The sequence below is a fragment of the Salvelinus namaycush genome, chromosome 29 (assembly GCF_016432855.1).
Source record: "Salvelinus namaycush isolate Seneca chromosome 29, SaNama_1.0, whole genome shotgun sequence".
Lineage (NCBI taxonomy): Eukaryota > Metazoa > Chordata > Actinopteri > Salmoniformes > Salmonidae > Salvelinus > Salvelinus namaycush.
The window spans coordinates 11,585,152-11,610,701 of record NC_052335.1 but is presented as its reverse complement, the minus strand read 5'-3'; the positions used below and the strand labels follow the sequence as shown (position 1 = coordinate 11,610,701).

General features: G+C 42.7%; 1 protein-coding gene across 1 annotated transcript in view; it reads left to right on the top strand.

Annotated features, from left to right (window-relative positions):
* LOC120023953 (neurexin-3b-beta-like) overlaps positions 1 to 11,762 on the top strand; it is a 62,288-nt gene extending 50,526 nt beyond the window's left edge. The window contains exon 6 of the mRNA XM_038968052.1: positions 10,388 to 11,762. Within this exon, the coding sequence (XP_038823980.1) occupies positions 10,388 to 11,391 (1,004 nt within the window). The 3' untranslated portion in view covers positions 11,392 to 11,762. The remainder of the gene's footprint in view (positions 1 to 10,387) is intronic.
* Positions 11,763 to 25,550: the final 13,788 nt, after the last annotated feature.

Below are 25,550 nucleotides of genomic sequence, written 5' to 3'. Positions count from 1 at the left end.
GCTGTAACACAACAAAATGTGGAACAAGTCAAGGGGTATGAATACTTTCTGAAGGCACTAACTCTCACTTCCCTCTACAGTAGTGTGAAATAATCATAACACATTACACCAGTGGTGATAATTAAGTGTGTTTTAAATGGAAAAAGTCACTTGTTTTGAGACGACTTGGTTTTAGGGTTTTATGCATGTTAATATTCATATCAAGCTGTCAATCATGTTCCCAACAGAGCTTAGCCAGTTGTGTTGTCTGATAATAAACCCAGATGGACTCCTATTGCTCCTGAGAATGAATAACTACTAACTAATACTGTCTGGTTCAGTGGGTGAACCAGCACAGAAATAGAAATTACTAGGGTTTATTGAGAATGGTGGAGCAAACCAAAAAACATCCAGTCAGCGGCAGTCCTGTGGGTGAAAACAGCTCGTTGATGAGAGGTTGAAGGAGAATGGCAAGAATCGTGCAAGCTAAGAGGCGGGGCCACAATCACACAAATAATGTCTCAGAACATCTCGGAAACGCATCTCGGGAATGCACAACTTGTCGATCCTTGTCACGGATGGGCTATTGCAGTGGGTTCCATTCCTATCAGCTAAAAACAAGAAGAAGCGGCTCCATTCGGCACGCGATCACCAACACTGGGCAACTGAGAAGTGGAAAAACATCGCCTGGAACATGACAGTGAGTTCAGTTTACTTGAGTGGCCTGCGCAGTCCTCAGACCTCAACCAAATAGAGCATCTTTGGGATGAGATGGAACGGGCTGTTCGCAGCATGAATCTGCAGCAACTACGTAATGCCATCGCATCAGCATGGACCAACATCCCTGTAGAACGTTACCAATACCATGTAGAATGCCCCCGGATAATTCAGGGTGTTCTGGAGGCAAAGGGGGGTCCAACCCTGTACTAGATGGGTGTACCTAGTAAACTTGCCAGTGAGTGTATATCTATGGTGTGAATGACCTCTTCCCCCTCTCTCCTCCCCTGAAGCCCTGTGGCAGTCATTCACTAGCGAGCAAAATCGTTTTAATTACTGGGCTGTCCTTCAAAATGCCTTCATAGAACACTAATTAATGCCCCACTAATCTGCCTAAATATGCCCGGGCTAATTACGAAACATATGTCCACTTTTCACCGAGCACAATGTGAAGCAGATTCCATTAAGACCATTTGAAATGCTGTATTCGCCTATTCTGTTATTCCTGGTAGAAGATCATGGATCGACGATTCTGCTTATTTATTTATATATTTAGGTTTGAGATAGGTTTCTGTATATGTGCACAGGGATAAGGAAGTAATTCCACAGTTTATAATCTCTAGAGCTTTGTCATATTGTAGTTTTCTTGTAACATTCGTTGCGTGGAAATTGCGCTTAAGGTTTTTTAGCAGGAATGTTATCTTTTTTTTGTACATGGTCTTTTTGATTTGACTATTGTCGGGAAAAAGTAATTTCCTCTGCAAAGCCACGCATACGATAACTTTATGTTATCTTGTGTCATGGAGTTACAACATCTGTATTTACCCAGAAAGATATGAAATGGACATGGCTGACAGCTTGAACAATTTAAAAGTGTAACGTTAAAACTTAAAACCCAAGTTTTCTCAAAAGCAAAAATGTTAGTAAGTCAGTAACTACAGTATACTATGAACTTTTTAGTCAGAATTTAGTCAACTTGGTACTCATATAGTGATGATACTATTAAACTACATTTAGTCATACACAGTCATACATACATACCTCTCACCATGTTGACACAGAAATTCATGTCCTCATTCTGATCCCCTGCTTCCGGTTTTGTTAACAGTTGCATGACATTGTTTTTTATTTGTTTTGTTTCTTTTTCATTTGAATCTTTTAATTTTCCATGGTGAAGCGCATTCTGGACATCTCTCCCTTTTCTGACTTACTGTTTCATTTGTTATGATTTGAGTTGTCCGGACTCATTTATTTGTTTATCTTGGTGCCCTCATCCGTCCATCTACCAGGATAGAGCTGCTCCCTCCGTTTTGCCTCATCTTGTGCCGCATGATATTTTGGTGGTTGAAAAAAAGGAACAGTTCTCCTACTCATCTTCTTGTTTATGTTTTTTTGCGCCATTAAAGACTGATTCTGAAACATCCCCCATTTTCGAATTACAACACAGGAAATGAAAGGCAACAAAATATTTTCTTGCCATCATCCTTTTTTGGGCCTTGTGCAGGCAACCCCATTCTGTCTCAAGAAAGTTGTGTGTGAAAGAATGACTCCCGCCCCCACAACATCCTACCCCGACCCCAACCCAACCCCATCCAACCCCACCTTCTTTCTCTCAGCCTTTCTGCATATACATGTCTGTTTTGAATGCAGATGGCATAAAAATAATTTTAATGCCACAAAGTATATCTGTTTTTCTATTCTATATCTGTTGCTCCTAGTAGAAGGCATTTGTAGCATGCATACGTACGTGACTGTACGGTAGACTAGAAGACTAACTTCCTGTAACTTTCTCGGTGACTCCTCCTCCTTCTGCTAATGCATGTGAATTTGATTGGCAGCCATTTTCTATGCTTCTAATTCCACCCATATCTTTGCTCTCAGGCTAACCCTGCCCCGCCCTGCCCACTGGTGTTATGTGTTTAGGGGCAACAGTGGTGGTTTAAAACCCAGCCACTGTCGCCCCTCCTGCTTCTGGTCTTGTTTCTGTGTCTGTGTTTGTCTGTGTATGTCTGCCAACCTGTTGTGTCTGTCCTTACTGTTTGTCTGTGATTGTTTTGTCTATGTTTTAAAACTGTCAACCTGAAACTACCCTCTGATCCTGAGAGAGTTCCACAAGAAGGTGACAAGAACAGAATATTCTACACCTGGGGCTGACTCCATTTCAAGAACTACAGTTGTGCACTGTACCGGTTCGATAAGTAGATGACAACACAATTAAGGACACTTCCCCTAACTTACATTCTTATCAACCCTCGTTTAGACAGCTAAATCTACGATAGATGTTAGCCCCTTCAGTAGTTGACAAAGTGACTGATCAACCAGGAAATCCCCATGCTGGTCAAGTCTCTTGTGAGTGGTCATCGTTACAAAAGATGCTGCTGATGATCAATCACTTTGGTTACCCTAACCAATTCGGCCAATCATTACATTGCACATTTACATTTTAGTCACTTAGCTGACGTTCTTATCCAGTGCAACATTGGCGACATTGTACATTCTTTTTCAAATAACCCAAAGAGCAGAGTGGCAGGTCGACAGGTACAATAGAGAGTTAACTTCACAGTGCCACTTTCAGTCTCACGGTGCCTGCATAAAACGAGGACACAGGACAGCCATCCAGCAGAAGGAGAAACGACATGTAATAAAATCTTATGAAATGTAACCGCGTGAGCCATTAGATTAGCGTATCAACGACGATGAATAGGCCCAGCGATCTAATGGAGGACTAACCTAATTCTGCATGTCTCTTTAACACATGAGGCGGCAGGGAAACAGGGAAAGAGAAGCTATTGAGGAGGCTGTGTTAGATCGGGAGCGATGTAGCCCATGATTTCTTTATCGTAGCGCTGATGGTAGTGCTGATGATATGAAGGACCAGGACGAAGCGGGGGCGTCAGGCGGGCGACGGGCGCGATGAGGAGAGAGTGAACTGTGAGCGGGATGGATCAGTGACTCTCTCTCCCTCTCCCCCGCCTAGTGGCATTACGGTGGACCTTGGCTGGCTGGAGCTGCCGTCGTCAGGCCCCATCGGACTGACTGTCACTTTGACACAGGCCCCAGATCAGTTTAAAGGTTATTCAGCTGACATGTCATCGGAGCGGTGAGGTGAGCTTAATGGCCCTTCGACAAATCGACCGGCCGACAGGGGACTTGCTTTGCTGCTTTACAAGACGGTGGCTGGCTGGAGGATGCCAATTTAATAGGCCGGAGTGCACCCAGCCAGCCTGCCACACTGTCCTACAAAGGACAGCACAATCTGACAAAAAAACATCCTAGCTATCTGCCATTAAGGGATATGGCAGGAGGACACCCCCCTGAAAAGAAAATCTCTCCCCTGGGTTATCTGCCACGTGCCACCCACACGCCCGGATAAGGGACACCCCCCTGAAAAAGAAGTCCCCCCCACCCCTGTAGAGTAGGACATTGGTGCTTCCTCACAAACTGGTGAAGTCTTCTTGCTGTCTGTATTCTGACAAGCTGTCAATCTTCTCTTAAATGTATGCTGCTGAGATTTCCCTCAAGCGGAAAAGATTAACTTTTAAGTTAATGCTTGGTAGAAAGCTCAGACTTCCCCCGATGTACCTGTATGTTATAATAAGCCCAGGTGCTGTATATCCCTTTTAATACTCTGACAGGAAGGGCTCGATTCAATCAGATCCGCTTTATCCGACATCCGCATAGCAGTTGTTTTGGCGTGTCGGAGGTGGAACTGCATTAGAGCTGTCAAATCCACAAGTGGCTCCTGGCATTACACCTAAAGCCGACATTGCCACATTAACAGAAATCCCATGCAGCCTTGTTTACAAGTTTGAACACTGGTATGTAAGATGTAATCTACACATTGATTAGGCTGATAGAAATCCTCACTATTTTGTTTGTGATTTTTCAATTTTAGTGTAATTATTTCTATATAGCCTACACTTTCTCGCTCTGAACTTGTCACATGAGTGGGATGGGTGTGGCTTCGTGAGAAGGGTTGCAAGAGCAGCTGCTCACCGGTTTGACAACTCCAACTACCACGTGTATCCTGGACATACGGCTAATAAAACTTGAAACTTGGGGAGGACAGTTACTGCAGCTCTGAGATTTTGATCAACATCCTGGTTCCCTCCGGATGTCCAGGTGGATGTATGTGTACGTGACCAATAACATTTGAGTTGATTTAGTGAGGTTGAGGACGGTTTTGTTCAATCTGCTTTTGTCCCGTCTAGTCTGACGCATCCTACATCAGCGTTCGTCTGTCTGAAGGAACACTTTGTTTATGGGATGACGTCAGAATGTTATTGCATCATGCTGCTTCCCTGTTTAGTCTCGAGGCTTTCTTTCGAGACTTTATCACCATGGGAGAAAGAAAGAGAGCGAGAAAAAGAGAAAGAAAACACTAACTAGTGTACCTCCAGGTCTGCTGAAGTGTACACTGTAGGCTTAGCACAAAGCCCCTCCGTCTTGACATTAGCTGAGAAAACGAATACGAACGGCGTCTCGTTAAGCAAACTCATTAGAACGTGCAGTGTTTGCGCTGAGGTAAAACACTGTGAAATGTGCAGCGCTGGTAAGAGAGCTAACGCAGAGGATTAAAGTGTTTACTAAAACGTCAAGGTCCTCTGGCAGGCTTTTGCTTCCCAGAGCCACACACACCTCTCAGAAACTCAAACACACACACACACTCTCTCACACCCAGGCAGCTCCCTTCGGATGGGATGCAAAGGTTTTGTTGATCTAGCAGGAAAGCTAACAATTGCCAAAAGCTTTTAGATGTTCAGGAATGAAGGAGTGAGTGTACGGATGCAAAGAAGGCCAAGACGATACAGGGTAGATGGAGATAAACAGACTCTGAAATCACTTAGTGAGCGATGCTACTGTTTATCTAACAAGGCAGGTAGCCGATTCCTGATTAAAACATTACCATAGCCACACAATGGCAACAGAAACGCTGAATTGGTGTACAGAGCAGAGTACATTGTCTCTAGACTACACACCTGGGCTTGGCGGTGATCCACGGTATGTTGTTGGCTAAATAACGTGACGTGCACATTGACATCCTAAGGCAAGTACCAACCAATAACACTAAAGATACCAAAGCTCTCTTTCATAGTGATAAACATAAATATACCATTTTATCCACTCACGTCTCTCAGAGAACTGTTCCAGAGCCAAAAGCAAAGAAATGTTCTTGTCCCCATGGGGTATGGATAGCCCCATCTCCTTGTGCCCTCTTGTGGAACTTCGTCTGAACACTGTTTATCTGTCAAGCAAAGGCTGTTGGTTATGCATTAGCATAAAACTGAACTAAACTACATTTAATAAAAGCCAACGTTAATTAATTAACTTCCAAGTTGATTAATTAGGTAAAGACTATGACCAATGGTTTTCCTTCTTCCTACCAGATGGTTAATGTAAATAATAGTAAATGGTTCTTTGCCTGAAAACAATATACCCTACAGCCTTTGGTACAATGACCTCTAGTGACCTTTAACCCCCTCCTGACACCATGACCCCCAGCTTGCTGTACTGTTACTGTATATTACTCTCCCTAAATGCAACTTACTTAAAGCATGCACTAACCATGAATCTAATGGTAAAAACAACAAAAATATAAAATGTCCAATATTACCTAACCTCTCTCTGACGTACACCCAGATTGCACGCCTGTTTTGTGTTTTAAAAATACTAACAACAGATATGTATTTCATAAAGAAATAACTAATAATAATGTTATTATTATTAGTTACTATATGAAGGTGGTGACAATTTCCCCTACGAACTGTCCCTCCTCTCTACGTCTACCTCAGTGTGTGCTTTCTGGTTGTTCATCTTTGATAGTGTGTGAGAATTTTTTATGCTTTGAATTTCTTGCTTGACAATTGTTTTTTTTATTTGTCTGTTTGTACATATATGTAAATATACATATATGTGGATATCTATGTTAATTACTGAAATTGCTCCAAATTACCTCTTTAACAATCTGATAATTAGCTTAGAAGTACTATTGATAATGTTATGAAGACATTAATTCTTATTGAGTACATTTCTTCATTTTTTCTTAATGATTTTGATTTAGTCGACTGTGGTTGGAAATCCACAGCTCTGATTGGTTACCCAAAACACCTGACCCATTTTACAATAACAAATTACGAAATCATTTTATTGAGAAAAATTAGAAGAAAACTCCAAAATGCAAGTATCCTCACCACTATCTGTTTCAAATTGTTTCAAAGCTGTTCTTACACTGATATATTCTTTCCTGTTATTCAATTAATTTTGATTACATTTGGATTAGAATTAATTCATTGATTATTAATTTGTGCATGGCAAAGAAAGAAGTTGCAGCTTAGGGTTTGTAAAAACTGTGTTGAAAGTGCTGTTCTCTTCTGTAGATGGGCATGTACATGCTCATGGTTTGTATGTCCCCATCCCTTCCTTACAGCCAAAAGCTCTAATGCCGCCCGGCCGCTTCGTGCCACCTTTACATGGACATGGCAACTGACGTACACATTCACCCCCATCTATGTCATTTTTTACCTAGTCTGTTCATAGGTCGCCCTCCCCCCTCCCACCCCCCCCACCCCCCAACCCCCTTTACATAGAGAAGTTAAGATAAGATCCATCCGTTCAAAACTAATGAACAACGAAGTTCAAGTTAAAGGAGAAAAAAAACGCTCAATAATCAGACTGTAGATATTTATGGAGAAGCTACGTAAAAGCAGCTTATCTCTCACAAAGCCAAGACTTATCTATAGATGTACAGTTTTCTTTTTATAAAAACAAAAACGACTATATCAAAAGAAAAAAATCCTGAACAGAATGGTGAAGATTATTTTTCATGTCATGATGTGTGGATGTATGTGTTGTTTCCTCCCTGTACCATCCTGTCTAAAAGAGAAATAACTTACTCAATTAATCAAAATTGTTCAAAAGAAACTAACCTAACTTGTCCAAAAGCATTCTCACACAACTTTCTTTTGTAAATTGTTTTCTTCCTGCCAAAATCATGCGGGCAATTTGTTGATGTAAGTTTACAAAATTGATGGTATGCTTTCTTCCTTTTGAAAACTATTTTTTGTAGGCTCTATTATGATTTTTCAAGCTGACTTTATTTCACCTCTTTCTACGTACTAATCCTTCTTATGGATAAATCTATCTGTGCCTTTAGTTTGTGAATGTTGAAGAAGTTTGCTCTAACTCTCAGTTTGACTGTCTTAACTGTGTTTGCGTTGCTTTACTTATTTTTTTTCCTTTTGTTTTCTTTTGTATCATTTTTATTGTTATTAGAGATTTGCATCTTCTTTTAGTGCCCTGTTTGTGATGAGCCTTTGCAGTGTATAAGCTAGCCACCTTGGCAAGAGGTTTATGCAGATTCAACCGACATCTGAATGTTACTTTTGAATGTTTTTAGAAACAAACCTAATAGTAAAATAATATAATAAAGGACAAGAGAAGGTAATAGAAATGATAGATACATAGCAAACTGCCATGTTCCAAGACTAGCCAAGAACACACATACAGTAACTGATACCGATATAATACACTTGACAATAAATAAAAGCAGAACATTCAGTTGTTGTTGTTGAACTGTCAGGTGACTTTGTGCCATTGTGGTAACTGTATAAGATAAGTCAAAAGGCAAGGGGCTAGGGTCTGTGGGGGAGCCTACTGAAGTCACCATAGAGAAAACATGAATATAAGAAGAAATATTTTGCTCAGTTTCATTTCATTAGACCCTAACAATAACTACAGAAAGTTTAGCCTGGGCTCTGCACCCTAGAGGAACCCGACAAGGTTAACCTCTATCTCCATTATTATTTACATTGGCCAATAATCCAAACCCACGTGGGATAGCAATTTCTCACTTCATGCTGATGCCCCATTGCTTTATATTAGGAATGCAGAGAAGTCAGTAGCTACAAAACTACAAGACTATAGAGCAAACTATCTTTGCCTTTCAGCAAAACTTGAGCATTATTAGTTAAAACGGGTGGGCAATTCCAGTTCTCGAGGACCTGATTGGTGTCACAGTTTTGCCCCAGCTAAGACACCTGACTCCAATAATCATCTAATCATGATCTTCAGTTTAGAATGCAATTTGATTAATCAGCTGTGTTTGCTAGGGATGTAGAAAAAGTGTGACACCAATCAGGCCCTCGAGGACTGGAGTTCCTCACCCCTGAGTTAGAACATACACTGAGTGTACAAAACATTAGGAACTCCTTCCTAATATTGAGTTGCACCCCCTTATGCCCTCAGAACAGTCTCAATTCGTCAGGGCATGGACTGTACAAGGTGTCGGAAGCATTGGAGTCAACATGGGCCAGCATCACTGAGGAATGCTTTCGACACCTTGTACAGTCCATGCCCTGACGAATTGAGACTGTTCTGAGGGCATAAGGGGGTGTTTTTTTTCATAAGTTGTGTCAAGTTGGCTGGATGCCCTTTAGGTGGTGGACCGTTCTTGATACACACGGGAAACTGTTGAGCGTGAAAAACCCAGCAGCGTTGCTGTTCTTGACACACTCAAACCGGTGCGCCTGGCACCTACTACCATACCCCATTCAAAGGCACTTAAATCTTTAGTCTTGCCCATTCACCCTCTTCATGTCAAATCAAATCAAATTGTATTAGTCACATGCGCCGAATACAACAGGTGTAGACCTTACAGTGAAATGCTTACTGACAAGCCCTAACCAACAATGCAGTTTATAAATAAATAAATAAATACGAATACGAATAAGAAATAAACGTAACAAGTAATTCAAGAGCAGCAGTAAAATAACAATAGCGAGACTATATACAGGGGGGCACCGGTACAGAGTCAATGTGCGGGGGCAAGGTTAGTTGAGGTAATATGTACATGTAGGTAGAGTTATTAAAGTGACTATGCATAGATGATAACGACAGAGAGTAGCAACGGTGTAAATAGGGGTGGCAATGCAAATAGTCTGGGTAGTCATTTGATTAGGTGTTCAGGAGTCTTATGGCTTGGGGGTAGAAGCTGTTTAGAAGCCTCTTGGACCTCTTAATGGCACACATACACAATCCATGTCTCAATTGTCTCAAGGATTAAAAATCCCCTTCATCTACACTGATTGAAGTGGATTTAAGTGACATCAATAAGGGATCATAGCTTTCACCTGGATTCACCTGGTCTGTCTATGTCATGGAAAGAACATTTTGTACAGTCAGTGTATTTCTCAAGTTTATATTGTATCCAGACAGCCAGACACTAGCAACGCTAGACCAGACAGAATCAATACAGTTACACCCTGGTGTGTAGGTTCCAGAGCTACAGAGCCAGCAACGATAATGATATCTCTGTCCACAAAAAGAGTACACTTGTTATTGAACTTCAAGCGTAGGAGTTTTAGGTGTGGTAAAAAGTATGTTTGATATTTTGGCTCACCCTTGCACATCCCTTGCAGCCTTTTGATGCAATGTATACATTTTTATGGCTATTGTTTCTTTTCAGTTTATGGTCTTGTTTGGTTGGTTCTGGTTTCATTGAATTTGCACTGGTATAGTATTTTCTGTTCTTTATTATTTTTCTTTAATGTTGATATGATTTCCTTTTGATTGTTGAGCTTTGCTTTTTATGTTTGATGTAATTACTTTCCGGTGTTTGATTGATTAGCTATTGTCTGCATTCAGAACGTCATGCATGTCCTCTAACGTGTCTCTTTTCTGTTTCTGTTTGCAGGAGGGGAGTTAGTCATCCCCGTACTTGTAGAGGATCCCATAGACATCCCTCCTGTCTCCACCCATTCTCCTTTCATCCCCCTCCCCCCAACCCTCCGCCCCGTCCTCACCATTATCGAGGCCACCAAAGAGTCCCTGCCCATGGCCACTGAGGCGGGGGTACCTTGCTTGTCGGACCGAGGCAGCGATGATTGTGATGATGGTCTTGATGGTGGTGGTGGTGATGATGATGATGATGATGATGATGGAATGGTGATATCGGGGTTTGGCTCTGGCGAAGCTTTCGACTCTAGCCTGCCCCCCACTGACGATGAAGATTTTTACACCACCTTCTCCCTGGTAACAGATAAGATCTTGACCACGTCGGCCTATGAAGGTGGCTACAAAGCTCTCGCGCCCAAGTGGGAGGCCAAGGACTTGAGGCCTAGCAAAGCCTCAGAGGCGGGTAGGACTACACCCACCCCGCCTCTACCCAACCTCGGGGGCACTGTAGCGGAGGCGTCCCTCCCCTCGGATGGCATGCCGCCCAAACTGCCCGCCGGGAAAATGGACAACCGCGAGGTGATCAAACCCCTACAGCCGGACATTGTCCTGCTGCCTCTGCCGACCACGTCCTTCGACCTGGACGGCACCAAGCCCCGCGGGCCCCTCATCACCTCGCCCATGCTACGCACGGTGCCTGCCACGTTACCCACCGTACCCGTCGTAAGGCGGGTGCCCCCTGGGGCCTCGGAGGTGATACGAGAATCCAGCAGCACAACAGGCATGGTGGTGGGCATCGTCTCGGCCGCAGCACTCTGCATCCTCATCCTCCTCTACGCCATGTACAAGTACAGGAACAGAGACGAAGGCTCCTACCAGGTAGACGAGACACGGAATTACATCAGCAACTCGGCACAGACCAACGGCTCCGTGGTGAAAGATAAAACGCCCAGTGGGGGCAGTGGTGCCAAGGGAGCCAGCAGCAAGAGACCGAAAGACAAGGACAAGGAATACTATGTATAGAAAAAAATCAACCATTCCCAATGCAAACAAAAAAATATTAAAAAACTGTTTGGAGAAAATAGGAATAAACGCTTGACAGTACCATATTGGGAGCTGTAATTCAAAAAGGAAAACAAAATCTGCTCATGAGAACTCAAAGTGAATGAGTCCAAGTTTAAACATTTTCAAATGTACTGTGACCTAAAAGCACACTATGGTAAGCATACAGAGAAACAGACTGATAGGGACACTACTATAAGAGACCTTGTTGTGACGAGATGACGGAGCTCTGTCCGGAGTCGTTGCCAGAGGTTGGGCAGTGTAAGATACTTCACTGTTACTTCGCTATCCCTCCCAAGTGACTGTCAGAGATGTGTGATCCTTGGCGTAAACAACCTTGTCCATTGTAACCCTGTAAAACAACCATCATTTCGGCCATTCTGAGCATGCATGTGAGATGTATGTGACGTGGTGCTGGCATCTGTGTGAGGGACCTGAAGATAAGAACGAATGGTCAGTTAAAGATACAGTTTGAAAGACAAAACATAATTAGCATAAAATATTTCCATTTCTATGCCTAGCATTGATATGAGGGAAGGTATGTGTCTGGTGGCTAAGGTGTATTTCTTCCACCCTATGCTTTTTGAGGAATGAGACATTGTCAGGGCTGACCAGTCAATGCTCAATGAATGGTAGTGCAGTAATGTATCTCAATTTTTTTTTCACCTTTTTTCCCCACCGGTCTCAAATAAGGATTTGAAATCTACAGTATGCATGACATCCACAATCAAGAGGGTATTCAACCATACTAGAGTGGATGCAGCAGGCAAAATGCTATGTTTTTGTATTATATACTTTATAGAACATTACATCCCTGATAGCATTTTTATTTCCGTTTATTTCGTTTTCCATAGAACACTGATTCAGTTATTTGTTACATTCTGTTTGTCCCATTTCTCAGTGGGTGGAGGTTTATTCAAAGTCATGATGTCTGAGAGATTTTTGGTACAATATTGAAAACAATGTGGCTAAAGAAGACTTAACCAATGTGAAAAAGTTTTGCATTTTTTTCTCTTGTCACAGTCAACTGTGTCAAAACAACAAATATGTTTACATATGTTATTGCATCATAGCCGTCGTCCTTTGCAGGTCAATATTGTATATAACATTAGATTTTTTTTTTTGTATTGTACAGACAGATCATTTGAGCTGATTTATTTTCTCGGTGTACTACAATACATTACAAAAAACAAACCTTTTTTTGATGTTGAGAAAGTGATTATTGGAGAAAGACTGGAGAAAGCGATGCTGTACTTGCATTTTTTTTTGTAAGGAGAGGAGGAAAATGTTGATAAGTTAGAAAATCTAGTATTTTTGGATGGTGTTTCTAAAACGCATGAATATTTGACCAATGGGAGAAGTCAATCGATATTGTACTAGGGCCTCCTGATTTTGGATTACGTTGATTGTTTTTTTGTTTTTTTACATAAAAACAGTGAATCGAAACCTGATAATAAAGAAAGAATCTGGTGGATTTTTGAGACCCAGTACTGGCACCTTACTCAGATCCTGGATTATGTTTTTTTTTACTGTGATGTCTATGTTCCTTTCGGTTGTTGCTGTTCTTTTATGTTTATCCTCTTATTGTGCAGTTTTCATTTGAAGTCCTATCATTTCTATGACAGTTTGGGCTGGCAGTACATATTTTTTGTATTTATTTATTACTTCATATATTTGATTGTGTCTTGTTCAGTTCGCATTCTAAGCAAATCTCAAGTCGTTGTGCACATTCATTTTGATTTTGTGTTGTTATTACTGCTTTTCAACCCATGAATAAATCCCAGCAATAAATTGTTCTTCCCCAAGTTTTCAATGGTAGATTATGGTTAGCTGTCTGTCATGTGGTGTGGGTGTGAATGTAAAAAAAGAGTATAGACATGAATGGAAGGGGAAAAGAATGAGAAAGAGAAAGAGAAAGAAAAATGGTTGACATGGAGAGGGTTTATGAGCTTTTAGAAGTACATTCATCAGTAACAGAGCACAGAGACAGGTTTTGGTTTCTCAACCTGTGTCCATTACCTAAATCATCTTGTTCCAAAATGGATGAATGACTTTTTCCATTAAAAGTAGGGCAGGGGGCGATACCAGTATCGCGATACTCGTTAGTATCGTGGCAAGGAAACAAAACACAAAGCGGATTTAACTTCTTTAGGAAAACAGCCCTAATATTGGAAACAAACATCATTATGTTGTCATCCAGAGTCATATTTATTTATTTTCTAATCTAGAACACATAATATTTTATATACAGCAGGTTTTTAAAGGACCAAAGAGTTTGGCCTGCTTAGCGTAAAAAAATGTTATCATGGAAAAATTATTGCCATACTGGTATCGTCACAGCCATAACTAAAAGTCCTGAACGCAATAGTACATTTTTAGATTAATCTTCAGGTAATTTTTTAACATGACCAGACATTCCTCTCTAATTCCTTTTTACAAACAAGGTTTCCATCCAACCTTTTAATGCGAGAAAAGTACATTTACAAAAGGCCTGATGGAAACAGCGAATTTGTTGGTAAAACAAAATACGCTAGACAAGGTGGGAACTTTTTGTGTCTGTAAAACGTATTATGAGAGAAATGGGGGTGGAAACAACTTTATGCGCAAATATTGATATAATAATCATATCAAAGTAAACTTGGAGTCACGCAATGAGTTGTATGGTCCTGCCACTACAAGGCTACAGAGGAAGTCAGTTATGATGAACTTTACAGGGTGATGAAAGTGCACGGTGATGAGCTAGATTTGCCTGGCTACCCAAACTCCTTGCTCAAACGCTACGCCACACCCACAGAAATTAGTTTCTTCTCCGCAATGAGTCTGGATCTGATGCCGCGCTCAAAACAACTGGGAACTCGGAAATCTTCGACTACAGTGCGTTCAAGACAACTGGGAACTCGGTAAAACACGAGCTCAGACTGGGAAAAATCATTTTGAACGGTCATCCAACTCGGAATTCCAAGTCGGAAACTCTGGCATTTTTCTAGAACTCCAACTTTCTGACCTAAAGATCACTGACATCATGATTTGACCTTGTTGAATGAACGAGCTGTTGGCTAGAGCACTCGTCCCAAGATCAGAGTGGGCACGTTCATCAGTAGAGTTGGTTGGAAACTCATTTAAATTAGATTTTTTTTAAATCGGTATGTGGGAATTTAACCGCAAAGTTATTTTTATGTGCACTACGTCATCACGCCCAGCCTTTTACCCGCAACAAGTCAATTAGATAAAAACACATCTCTGGTGGGAAAATGTGCATATTGTTTTAATGTAGATATATGTAGATGTAGAATATTCGCATGAAGATCTCACCAATTGTATGGAAACCTAGCTATAGCTAGAGTCAGTGTTAACTCTCCTATACCCTCCAAGCACAGCAAGTTCTGAGAAGAGACTGGAATAAGAAGAATGGCATTATCCCCTTCCATCGCCAGGTCTTTGTGGTAACGCAGGAATGGGGGGAATGAGATATTTTTTTTCTCTAGGAACCATATGGACAGGTTATGATTTTGTGAATGGCTGGCTGGCACCTGCTTCCCAGACCCATTTTTACACCATTCCATATTTTGCGCAAATGGTTCACAGAGTCCTGATCATTACCTTGGAATAGCCCATTGATGTAAGTTAGAGGGCTGTAAGGAGTATATTTAGCCAGCACAATGACTACATATTAACTCATTCATTCTGCTACTGCCAAGGGTAATAAGAGTCCAATAGTTTATTTGTTTTCTTTACGACCTAAAAGCACTTTTACATTCTCATTGAGTGACCTGACGTGCTCTTTTTACTCTCAATGGGAACATTTTAGTAGGCTTACAGTACTCGTGGTTAGTTGGGCTTAGTGAGGTTGCTAGTATTGACTTTGTAAGAATGTACGTATGATGCATAGAAATCCAATAACCGTGTATTAGTGTATAAATGGGTTTGTCAAAAAAACACCTGACTGCACCAATCAGTAGCCCGTCTATAACTGTAAGGCTGGATCATATTAATGAGAAGGAGGAAGCAGGTGACTGACTGAGCCTTTAGTGATGTCACACACAGCTGCTGTTCGGTGCTCATTTGGTAAAAGTGTGGCACCAGCAACGCCAAGGTTGTGGGTTCAATATCGCACAGTCATGACATACCAATACGAATAATGAATGCACTCGTACTTTAAGTTGCTTTGTGTAACCTTGTCCGCTAACTGGCAGGTAATATTTCAGGTGTACGCTGGCCCACCCTACCCTGTCACCTCAGGGCCATGTAACCAGCGGGTGGTTAACTGTTGCTGTGCTTGATGGCTCAGAGAGACTGTTTTCTTTTTTAGTCAAATGTGCAGAAATAGATTACATCAATTTGCCCAAACAGATTGGATAATTCATACCATGCATTCGGACCCCTTCTGTTCTTCCACGTGTATTTTACGCTACAGCCTTGTTCAAAAATGGATTACATTAATGTTTTGCGTCAATCGACACAAAATACCCCATAATGACAAAGTGAACACCGGTTTTAGAAATTTTTGCAAATTTATATATAATTGTTTAATTTTTAAATAGCTTATTTACATACGTATTCAGACTCTTTGCTATGAGACTAGAAATTGAGCTCGGGTGCATCCTGTTTCCATTGATCATCCTTGAGATGTTTCTACAACTTGATTGGAGTCCACCTGTGGTAAATTGAATAGATTGGATATGATTTGGAAAGGCACACACCTGTCTATATAAAACCAATTTTATTTGTCACATGCGCTGAATACAACAGGTGTAGACCTTACTGTGAAATGCTTACGTACAAGCCCTTAACCAACAATGCAGTTCAATAAATAGAGTCAAGAAAATATTTACTAAATATAACAATAACAATAACGAGGCTATATACAGGGAGTACCGGTACCGAGTCAACATGCGGGGGTACAGGTTAGTCGAGGTAGTTTATACATGTAGGTTGGGATAAAGTGACTATGCATAGATAATAAACAGCGAGTAGCAGCAGTCTAAAAAGAAGCTGTTATAGCTTGGGGGATAGAAGCTGTAAAGGAGCCTTTTGGATAGACTTGGCGCTCCGGTACCTCTTGCCGTGTAGTAGCAGAGAGAACAGTTTATGACTTGGGTGACTAAAGTCTTTGACAATTTTTTGGACCTTCCTCTGACACCGCCTAGTATATAGGTCCTGGACAAAGGAGATGATTGTGGACTTCAGGAAACAGCAGAGGGAGCACCCCCCTATCCACATCGACGGGACAGTAGTGGAGAGGGTAGTAAGTTTTAAGTTCCTCGGTGTACACATCACGGACAAACTGAATTGGTCCACCCACACAGACAGCGTTGTGAAGAAGGCGCAGCAGCGCCTCTTCAACCTCAGGAGGCTGAAGAAATTCGGCTTGTCACCAAAAGCACTCACAAACTTCTACAGATGCACAATCGAGAGCATCCTGTCGGGCTGTATCACCGCCTGGTACGGCAACTGCTCCGCCCACAACCGTAAGGCTCTCCAGAGAGTAGTGAGGTCTGCACAACGCATCACCGGGGGCAAACTACCTGCCCTCCAGGACACCTACACCACCCGATGTCACAGAAAGGCCATAAAGATCATCAAGGACAACAACCACCCGAGCCACTGCCTGTTCACCCCGCTATCATCCAGAAGGCGAGGTCAGTACAGGTGCATCAAAGCAGGGACCGAGAGACTGAAAAACAGCTTCTATCTCAAGGCCATCAGACTGTTAAACAGCCACCACTAACATTTAGTGGCCGCTGCCAACATACTGACTCAACTCCAGCCACTTTAATAATGGGAATTGATGGAAATGTATGTAAAAATGTATCACTAGCCACTTTAAACAATGCCACTTAATATAATGTTTACATACCCTACATTACTCATCTCATATGTATATGTACAGTGGGGCAAAAAAGTATTTAGTCAGCCACCAATTGTGCAAGTTCTCCCACTTAAAAAAACGAGAGAGGCCTGTAATTTTCATCATAGGTACACTTCAACTATGACATACAAAATTAGAAAAAATTATCCAGAAAATCACATTGTAGGATTTTTAATGAATTTATTTGCAAATTATGGTGGAAAATAAGTATGACCTGTTCGGCCCTCCTTTTCCTGTAGTCCACAATCATCTCATTTGTCTTGGAGGTTGTTGTCCTGGCACCACACTGCCAGTTCTCTGACCTCCTCCCTGTAGGCAGTCTCATCAATGTCGGTGATCAGGCCACTGATGTGTTGTCAGCAAACTTAAAGATGGTGTTGGAGTCATGCTTGGCCACGCAGTCATGGGGGAACAGGGAGTAGAGGAGGGGACTAAGCACGCACCCCTGAGGGGCCCCGGTGTTGAGGATCAGTGTGGCAGATGTGTTGTTGCCTGCCCTTACCACCTGGGGGCGGCCCGTCAGGAAGTCCAGGATCCAGTTGCAAAGGGAGGTTTTTAGTCCCAGGGTCCTTAGCTTCGTGATGAGCTTGGAGGGCACTTAACAGCATTCTCACATAGGTGCTCCTTTTGCCCAGGTGGAAAAGGGCAGTGTGGAGTGCAGTTGAGATTGCGTCATCTGTGGATCTGTTTGGGCGGTATGCGAATTGGAGTGGGTCTAGGATTTCCTGGACCAGCCTTTCAAAGGACTTCATTGCTAAAGACGTGAGTGCTATGGGGCGGTAATCATTTAATCAGGTTACCTTCGCATTCTTTGGCACAGGGACTGTGGTGGTCTGCTTGAAACGTGGGTATTACAGACCCAGTCAGGGAGAGGTTGAAAATGTCAGTGAAGACACTTGCCAGTTGGTCTGTGCATGCTCTGAGTACACGCCCTGATAATCCATAAGCCCTGTGGCCTTCTGAATGTTGACCTGTTTAAAGGTCTTGCTCACATCTGCTATGGAGAACATGATCACACAGTCATCCGGAACAGCTGGTGCTCTCATGCATGCTTCAGTGTTGCTTGTTTCGAAGCGAACATATTGGTGGAGTGCTGCGGAGATGGTTGTCCTTCTGGAAGGTTCTCCCACCTCCACAGAGGAACTCTGAGCTCTGTCAGAGTGACTATTGGGTTCTTGGTCACCTCCCTGACCCACAGTTGGTATAAGGTCCCACAGTTGACAGTGCATGTCAGAGCAAAAACTAAGCATTGAGGTCGAAGGAATTGTCCATAGAGACAGGAGTGTGTCAAGGCACAGATCTGGGGAAGGGTACCAAAAACTTTCTGCAGCATTGAAGGTCCCCAATAGAGTGGCCTCCATTATTCTTAAATGGAAGAAGTTTGGAACCACCAAGACTCTTCCTAGAGCTGGCCTCCTGGCCAAACTGAGCAATTGGGGGAGAAAGGCCTTGGTCAGGGAGATGACCAATATCTCTATCTTCACTCTGACAGAGCTCCAGAGTTCCTCTGTGGAGGTGGGAGAACCTTCCAGAAGGACAACCATCTCTGCAGCACTCCACCAATCAGGCCTTTATGGTAGAGTGGTCCGATGGAAGCCACTCCTCAGTAAAAGGCACATGATAGTGGGCTTGGAGTTTGCCAAAAGGCACCTGAAGGACTTTCAGACCATGAGAAACAAGATTCTCTGGTCTGATGAAACCAAGATTGAACGCTTTGGACTGAATGCCAAGCGTCACGTCTGGTGGAAACCTGGCACCATCCCTACGGTTAAGCATGGTGATGGCAGCATCATGGTGTGGGGATATTATTCAGTGGCAAGGACTGGGAGACTAGTCCGGATCGAGGGAAAGATAAATGGAGCAATGTACAGAGAGATCCTTGATGAAAACCTGCACCAGAGCGCTCAGGACCTCAGTCTGAGGTGAAGGTTCACCTTCCAACAGGACAATGACCCTAAGCACACAGCTTAGACAACCCAGGAGTGCCTTCGGTACAAGTCTCTGAATGTCCTTGAGTGGCCCAGTCAGAGCCCGGATTTGAACCTGATGTAACATCTCTGGAGAGACCTGAAAATAGCTGTGCGGCGACACTCCCAATCCAACTTGACAGAGCTTGAGAGGATCTGCAGAGGAGAATGGGAGAAACTCCCCAAATATAGGTGTGCCAAGCTTGAGGCATCATACCCAATAAATACATTGGCAAACATTTCTAAAAACCTGTTTTTTCTTTGTCATTATGGGCTATTGTGTGTAGATTGATGAGAGGAAAAAAATGTCATCCATTTTAGAATAAGGCTGTAATGTAACGAAATGTGGGAAAAGTAAAGGGGTCTGAATTTCTTTCCGTATGCACTACATCTTAATTGACAGAAAAAACTATTTACATTTGCCAATGACTTTGTCCTAAAGTTGTTGTTTTTTGAACAATTGAATAAGCTCACTCTGCTCTCTGGATAGTGTTTGAACTCGCCATACACAAAGCTACATTCTATTCCACTTCCAAGAGCTGTGCTCTCCTTTCCTTTCCTCTCTCCTCTGAACGTCCAATTAAACAACAAATTAACCAAAGTATGGCAGCTTCACAGATTAGTAAAAGTATAGCTCAAAAGTATTGTGGAGTTCCTACACCTAAATATAAACAGTACCGGCGCACACAAAATGAGTACCGGCACCTATTTCAGTCCATGTCAAGCACTGATGTTCAGTTTTACCACTACAATCATACAGTGAAGGCAATTGGAACCATTTGGGTATTTATACTGTATATCCCAAGCAAGGGTCTTAGTAGCAGTGATACCTCTTGAATGAAGAATGAGGTTTTTCATCGTCCTGTACAGCAGCAGTAAGCTGCTCCAGCCCTTCATAACTATCCAATACCCCAGAAAACCTGCTCTGAGGAAATGCTGATCAAACCTGGCAAGTAGAATATGAGTGGATCCGACCTTAACACCAGGTTTAGGAAGGGTAAGAGCATGCAGTGTTCTGCCGTCAAACTACTCTACGGTATGGTGTGTGTTTGTGTGTGAGTTTTCACTCTGTTTGTGTGTACACAAAAAGGAGATGCCCGTCCATTGATCTATTTCCCCCCACTCCTACTACAGCAGTATCGGCATGGAGCCACAGCTTTTAGTTTACTACTCACACCTAATTAACTGGAGCGAGATGAATGTGCAAATCGACCATCCAAATCTACAGTTCCACTGACAAAGGCTTTTATGAGTATCACAGCATCATGATAAACACTCCCTGGTGATGTAGGGTGTAGTGGCCGGCTGGCGTAGTGTGTAGTAAGTAGTTGACAGCGCCATCTAAGGACTGAGTACAGGAATGACATGCAGGTTTTGGAGCCCCGCTCTCCTGCTCTGCTTTGCAGAATTGATGCAGACTCTTCTGGGCATCCATTTTCAGAATGCAGTATTCTAGTGAAACATCTGCACTACTCTGCATAATGGGAATGGCTCTTTTGTAAAAATGGATCGGCTGCATTAATATCAATGTAAATGAGGAGGACCAGGTGGATGGTCGGCAGAGTAACGTCCCATGCATATACAACACACAGCTTTAGCTGCAGAGTTACATAACATATAGCAGACCTACAATAATACACACATACACACACACACACACACACACACACACACACACACACACACACACACACACACACACACACACACACACACACACACACACACACACACACACACATACTTGACTTCAGATTTCTGAATAACAAGGTGTGACAGAAGGTGAGATTTAAAGAGTGAGTTTAAACGACCATGTCAGCCAGAATGAGATTGGTATTGCTGCTCCACTGTGCTATGAAGGGGAGAAAGAAAGAGAGAGAGAGAGAGATAGAGAGAGATAGGAGAAAAAGTAGGAGAGGAGGGAGAAAAGAGAGACAGGATAAAAAGAGGAGCAGCGCGCCAAAACATTGACTCAGTGGCGTTGAACAGACTAGGAATTGACAGGGTTGTGTTTTCTCTTGTGTGTGTGACCTGCAGGCTGACTGCTGTGCTGTGTGTGTGTGTGTGTGTGTGTGTGTGTGTGTGTGTGTGTGTGTGTGTGTGTGTGTGTGTGTGTGTGTGTGTGTGTGTGTGTGTGTGTGTGTGTGTGTGTGTGTGTGTGTGTGTGTGTGTGTGTGAGAGAGAGCGTGTGTGTGTGTGTGTGTGAGAGAGCGTGTGTGTGTATGTGTGTGAGAGAGCGTGTGTGTGTATGTGTGTGAGAGAGAGTGTGTGTGTATGTGTGTGAGAGAGCGTGTGTGTGTATGTGTGTGAGAGAGAGTGTGTGTGTATGTGTGTGAGAGAGCGTGTGTGTGTATGTGTGTGAGAGAGAGTGTGTGTGTATGTGTGTGAGAGAGCGTGTGTGTATGTGTGAGAGAGAGCGTGTGTGTGTATGTGTGTGAGAGAGCGTGTGTGTGTATGTGTGTGAGAGAGCGTGTGTGTGTATGTGTGTGAGAGAGCGTGTGTGTATGTGTGAGAGAGAGCGTGTGTGTGTATGTGTGTGAGAGAGCGTGTGTGAGAGAGCGTGTGTGTGTATATGTGTGAGAGAGCGTGTGTGTGTATATGTGAGAGAGAGCGTGTGTGTGTATATGTGAGAGAGAGCGTGTGTGCGTGCCTGCTTGCACGCATGTGTGGCTGACAGGCTGATTTCTACTGTGTGATTGGATTCAATGAGAATCCAAATGTAGCAATAAGCATCCCAGACCCAGCACCACTCTCCCAAGACCCAAACCGTCCCACAGGCAGCCTCTGCACAGACAGACAGACGGAATTGGAAAGCAGGGCACACACAAATACTGTTTCAGTAAGCTGCTTGCAACAACCCACTCACTCACACACGCCATAACCCACGGCATTAAATACAATACACTCCCAGCCAGCTCCCAGCCCAGCAGCCAGGGGGCTTAAGGTAGAGCAGTAGAACAGCAAACCTGTCTGATTCAATGGGTTTATAATGCAAGCCAAATAGGTCTGTTCTGATGGGAGCAGGCTGCGGGCTGTGCTGATGCCGTAAAGGCTTACGCCAGCAGCACCATAAATGTATAACAGCCCAGACTGCAGTACAAAGCACCCCATCGTTATGTGATCCAAATGAGAGGCAGTAACTACTGGAACAACAACAGTAGGTTGATGTATTCACAAATGACCCGTTTGGCACTGCAGTATGCTGTGGAGCGTGTCTGTGTGAGTGTGCGCACAAGTGTGCGTGCATTCATGTGTGTGTGTGTTTACTGTCAGTCACTAGCTGGCGGCGTTGAAGACTATTGTGTATCATCATTCACAACACAGCTGTAATGACCTGATTTCTGTTCCATCTCTGATTTAATGGAGGGTAAGAAAAACCTTCAATAATCTGAATTGATTTGAATACATGACTGTCCTGTATTGAATATCTTTGAATATAATTCCTATACTTTACTGTCGGTTAGCTTAGCTCAGAGCAAATAGTTTCTTTCTATTTACTCTGCAGTCAATTATTTACAATAAGGTGTCTGGGAAAGACAAGTTACAAGAAAACAAGTCTAAACTCTGACTTTATTTTTCACAATCGTCAACAAGGCCAAATGGAACACTCTGTTTAATAAAAGCATCATTTAAATGGGACACTTAAAATGACGCCCAAGAGGATGGCTGACGTTTTACACGCCCGTAATCAATTGTACTATTTTGTTCTTTTTTTTTTTTAGTTGTTCGTAACTTCTTATATAACTTATTTTATATATAGTGTTGCTGCTACCGTCTCTTATGACCGAAAATAACTTCTGGACATCAGAACTGGGATTACTCACCACGGACTGGAAGAAGCTTTTTCATTTAACGAGTCCGACGAGAAAGATATACTGCTCTCCCGGGACCAGTCCCAGATCCACGCCATTTGCGTGAAGAAAATACGGAGGAAAAGAGGACGCAGATCAGGCTGCCTTTTGAGAATCCGTAGGCGAGCGAGTAAACTCCCATTGCCATCAATTCTAGTTGCTAACATGCAATCATTGTAAAATAAAATGGATGACCTACGGTTACGATTATCCTACCAACGGGACATTAAGAACTGTAATATCCCATGTTTCACCGAGTCATGGCTGAATGACGACACGGACAATATAGAGCTGGAGGGATTTTCAATACACCGGCAGAACAGAGAAGCTACGTCTGGTAAGACGAGGGGTGGGGGTGTGTGTCTTTTTGTCAATAACAGCTGGTGTGCGATGTCTAATATTAAAGAAGTCTCGAGGTATTGCTGGCCTGAGGTAAAGTACCTTATGATGAGCTGTAGACCACACTATCTACCAAGAGAGTTCTCATCTATATTATTCGTAGCCGTCTAGTTACCACCACAGACCGATGCTGGCACTAAGAGCGCACTCAACCAACTCTATAAGGCCATAATCAAACAAGAAAATGCTCACCCAGAAGCGGCGTTCCTAGTGGCTGGGGACTTTAATGCAGGCAAATTTAAATCAGTTTTACCACATTTCTACTAGCATGTCACATGTGCAACCAGAAGAGAAAAAAAAACTCTAGACCACCTTTACTCCACACACAGAGATGCATACAAAGCTCTCCCTCACTCTCCATTTGGCAAATCCGACCAAAATTCTAGCATCCTGATGCCTGCTTACAAGCAAAAACTCAAGCAGGAAGTACCAGTGACTTGCTCAATATGGAAGTGGTCAGATGACGCGGATGCTACGCTACAGGACTGTTATGCTAGCACAGACTGGAATATGTTCTGGGATTCATCCAATGGCATTCAGGAGTATACCACCGCAGTCATCGGCTTCATCAATAAGTGACAAGAAAAAGTATGTGAACCCTTTGGAATTACCTGGATTTCTGCATAAATTGGTCATCAAATTTGATCTGATCTTCATCTAAGTCACAACAATAGACAAGAAAAGTGTGCTTAAACTAATAACACACAAATTATTGTATTCAATATAGACAAGAAAAATACATAATTTAAACATTCACAGTGTAAGTTAGAAAAAGTATGTGAACCCCTAGGCTAATGACTTCTCCAAAAGCTAATTGGAGTCAGGAGTCAGCTAACCTGGAGTTCAATCAATGAGACGAGATTGGAGATGTTGGTTAGAGCTGCCTTGCCCTATAAAAAACACTCACAAAATGTGAGTTTGCTATTCACAAGAAGCATTGCCTGATGTGAACCATGCCTCGAACAAAATAGATCTCAGAAGAACTAAGATTAAGAATTGTTGACTTGCATAAAGCTGGAAAGGGTTACAAAAGTATATCTAAAAGCCTTGATGTGCATCAGTCCACGGTAAGACAAATTGTCTATAAGTTTAGAAAGTTCAGCACTGTTGCTACTCTGCCTAGGAGTGGCCATCCTGCAAAGATGAATGAGTTAAAATGAGATAAAGATAAAAGATAAATGAGTTCAACACCATAGTGTCCTCCAAGCTCATCACGAAGTTAAGGACCCTGGGACTAAACACCTCCCTCTGCAACTGGATCCTGGACTTCCTGACGGGCCGCCCCCAGGTGGTAAGGGTAGGCAACAACACGTCTGCCACGCTGATGCTCAACAATGGGGCCCCTCAGGGGTGGTGTACTTAGTCTCCTCCCGTACTCCCTATTCACCTACGACTGCGTGGCCAAACACGACTCCAACACCATCATTAAGTTTGCTGACGACACAACAGTGGAAGGCCTGATCACCGACAACGATGAGACAGCCTATAGGGAGGAGGTCAGAGAACTGGCAGTGTGGTGGTAGGACAACAGCCTCTCCCACAATGTGCGCAAGATAAAGGAGCTCATGGGAACTTTGCAAGAACATTCATGTATCCAGTTTTCTGAGGGTTAGGAGAATATTCCATCAACATCACTCAGAACATGGTTGCCATGTTTTTAGAATATATGTTCATATTCTAGTCACATTTCATTACACCATTTTACTGTTGCCAAGCAAATCAAGGCCCCGATTGGAAAACAACTGATCCATTCACAGCTCTTTGTTTATTGGCAAGGTGGCGCGCACGCACAGTGCTTTTAACGTACATATTTGACACACATTATTACATTGTGCATGCCTTCCCTGGGATTTGAACTCACAACCTCTTAGTTCACGGTATTACTATCTTCCCACTACGCCACCATATCTGTGTCAGGTATCGTTTAATCAGACTCATAATAATTCTCGTAATTTTATTTGTATTGACTTATTTCAGCAATTTAAGGGCTTTCTGTATAGTTGTCTGTTGGTGGGGCATATTATCCTGTTTTAA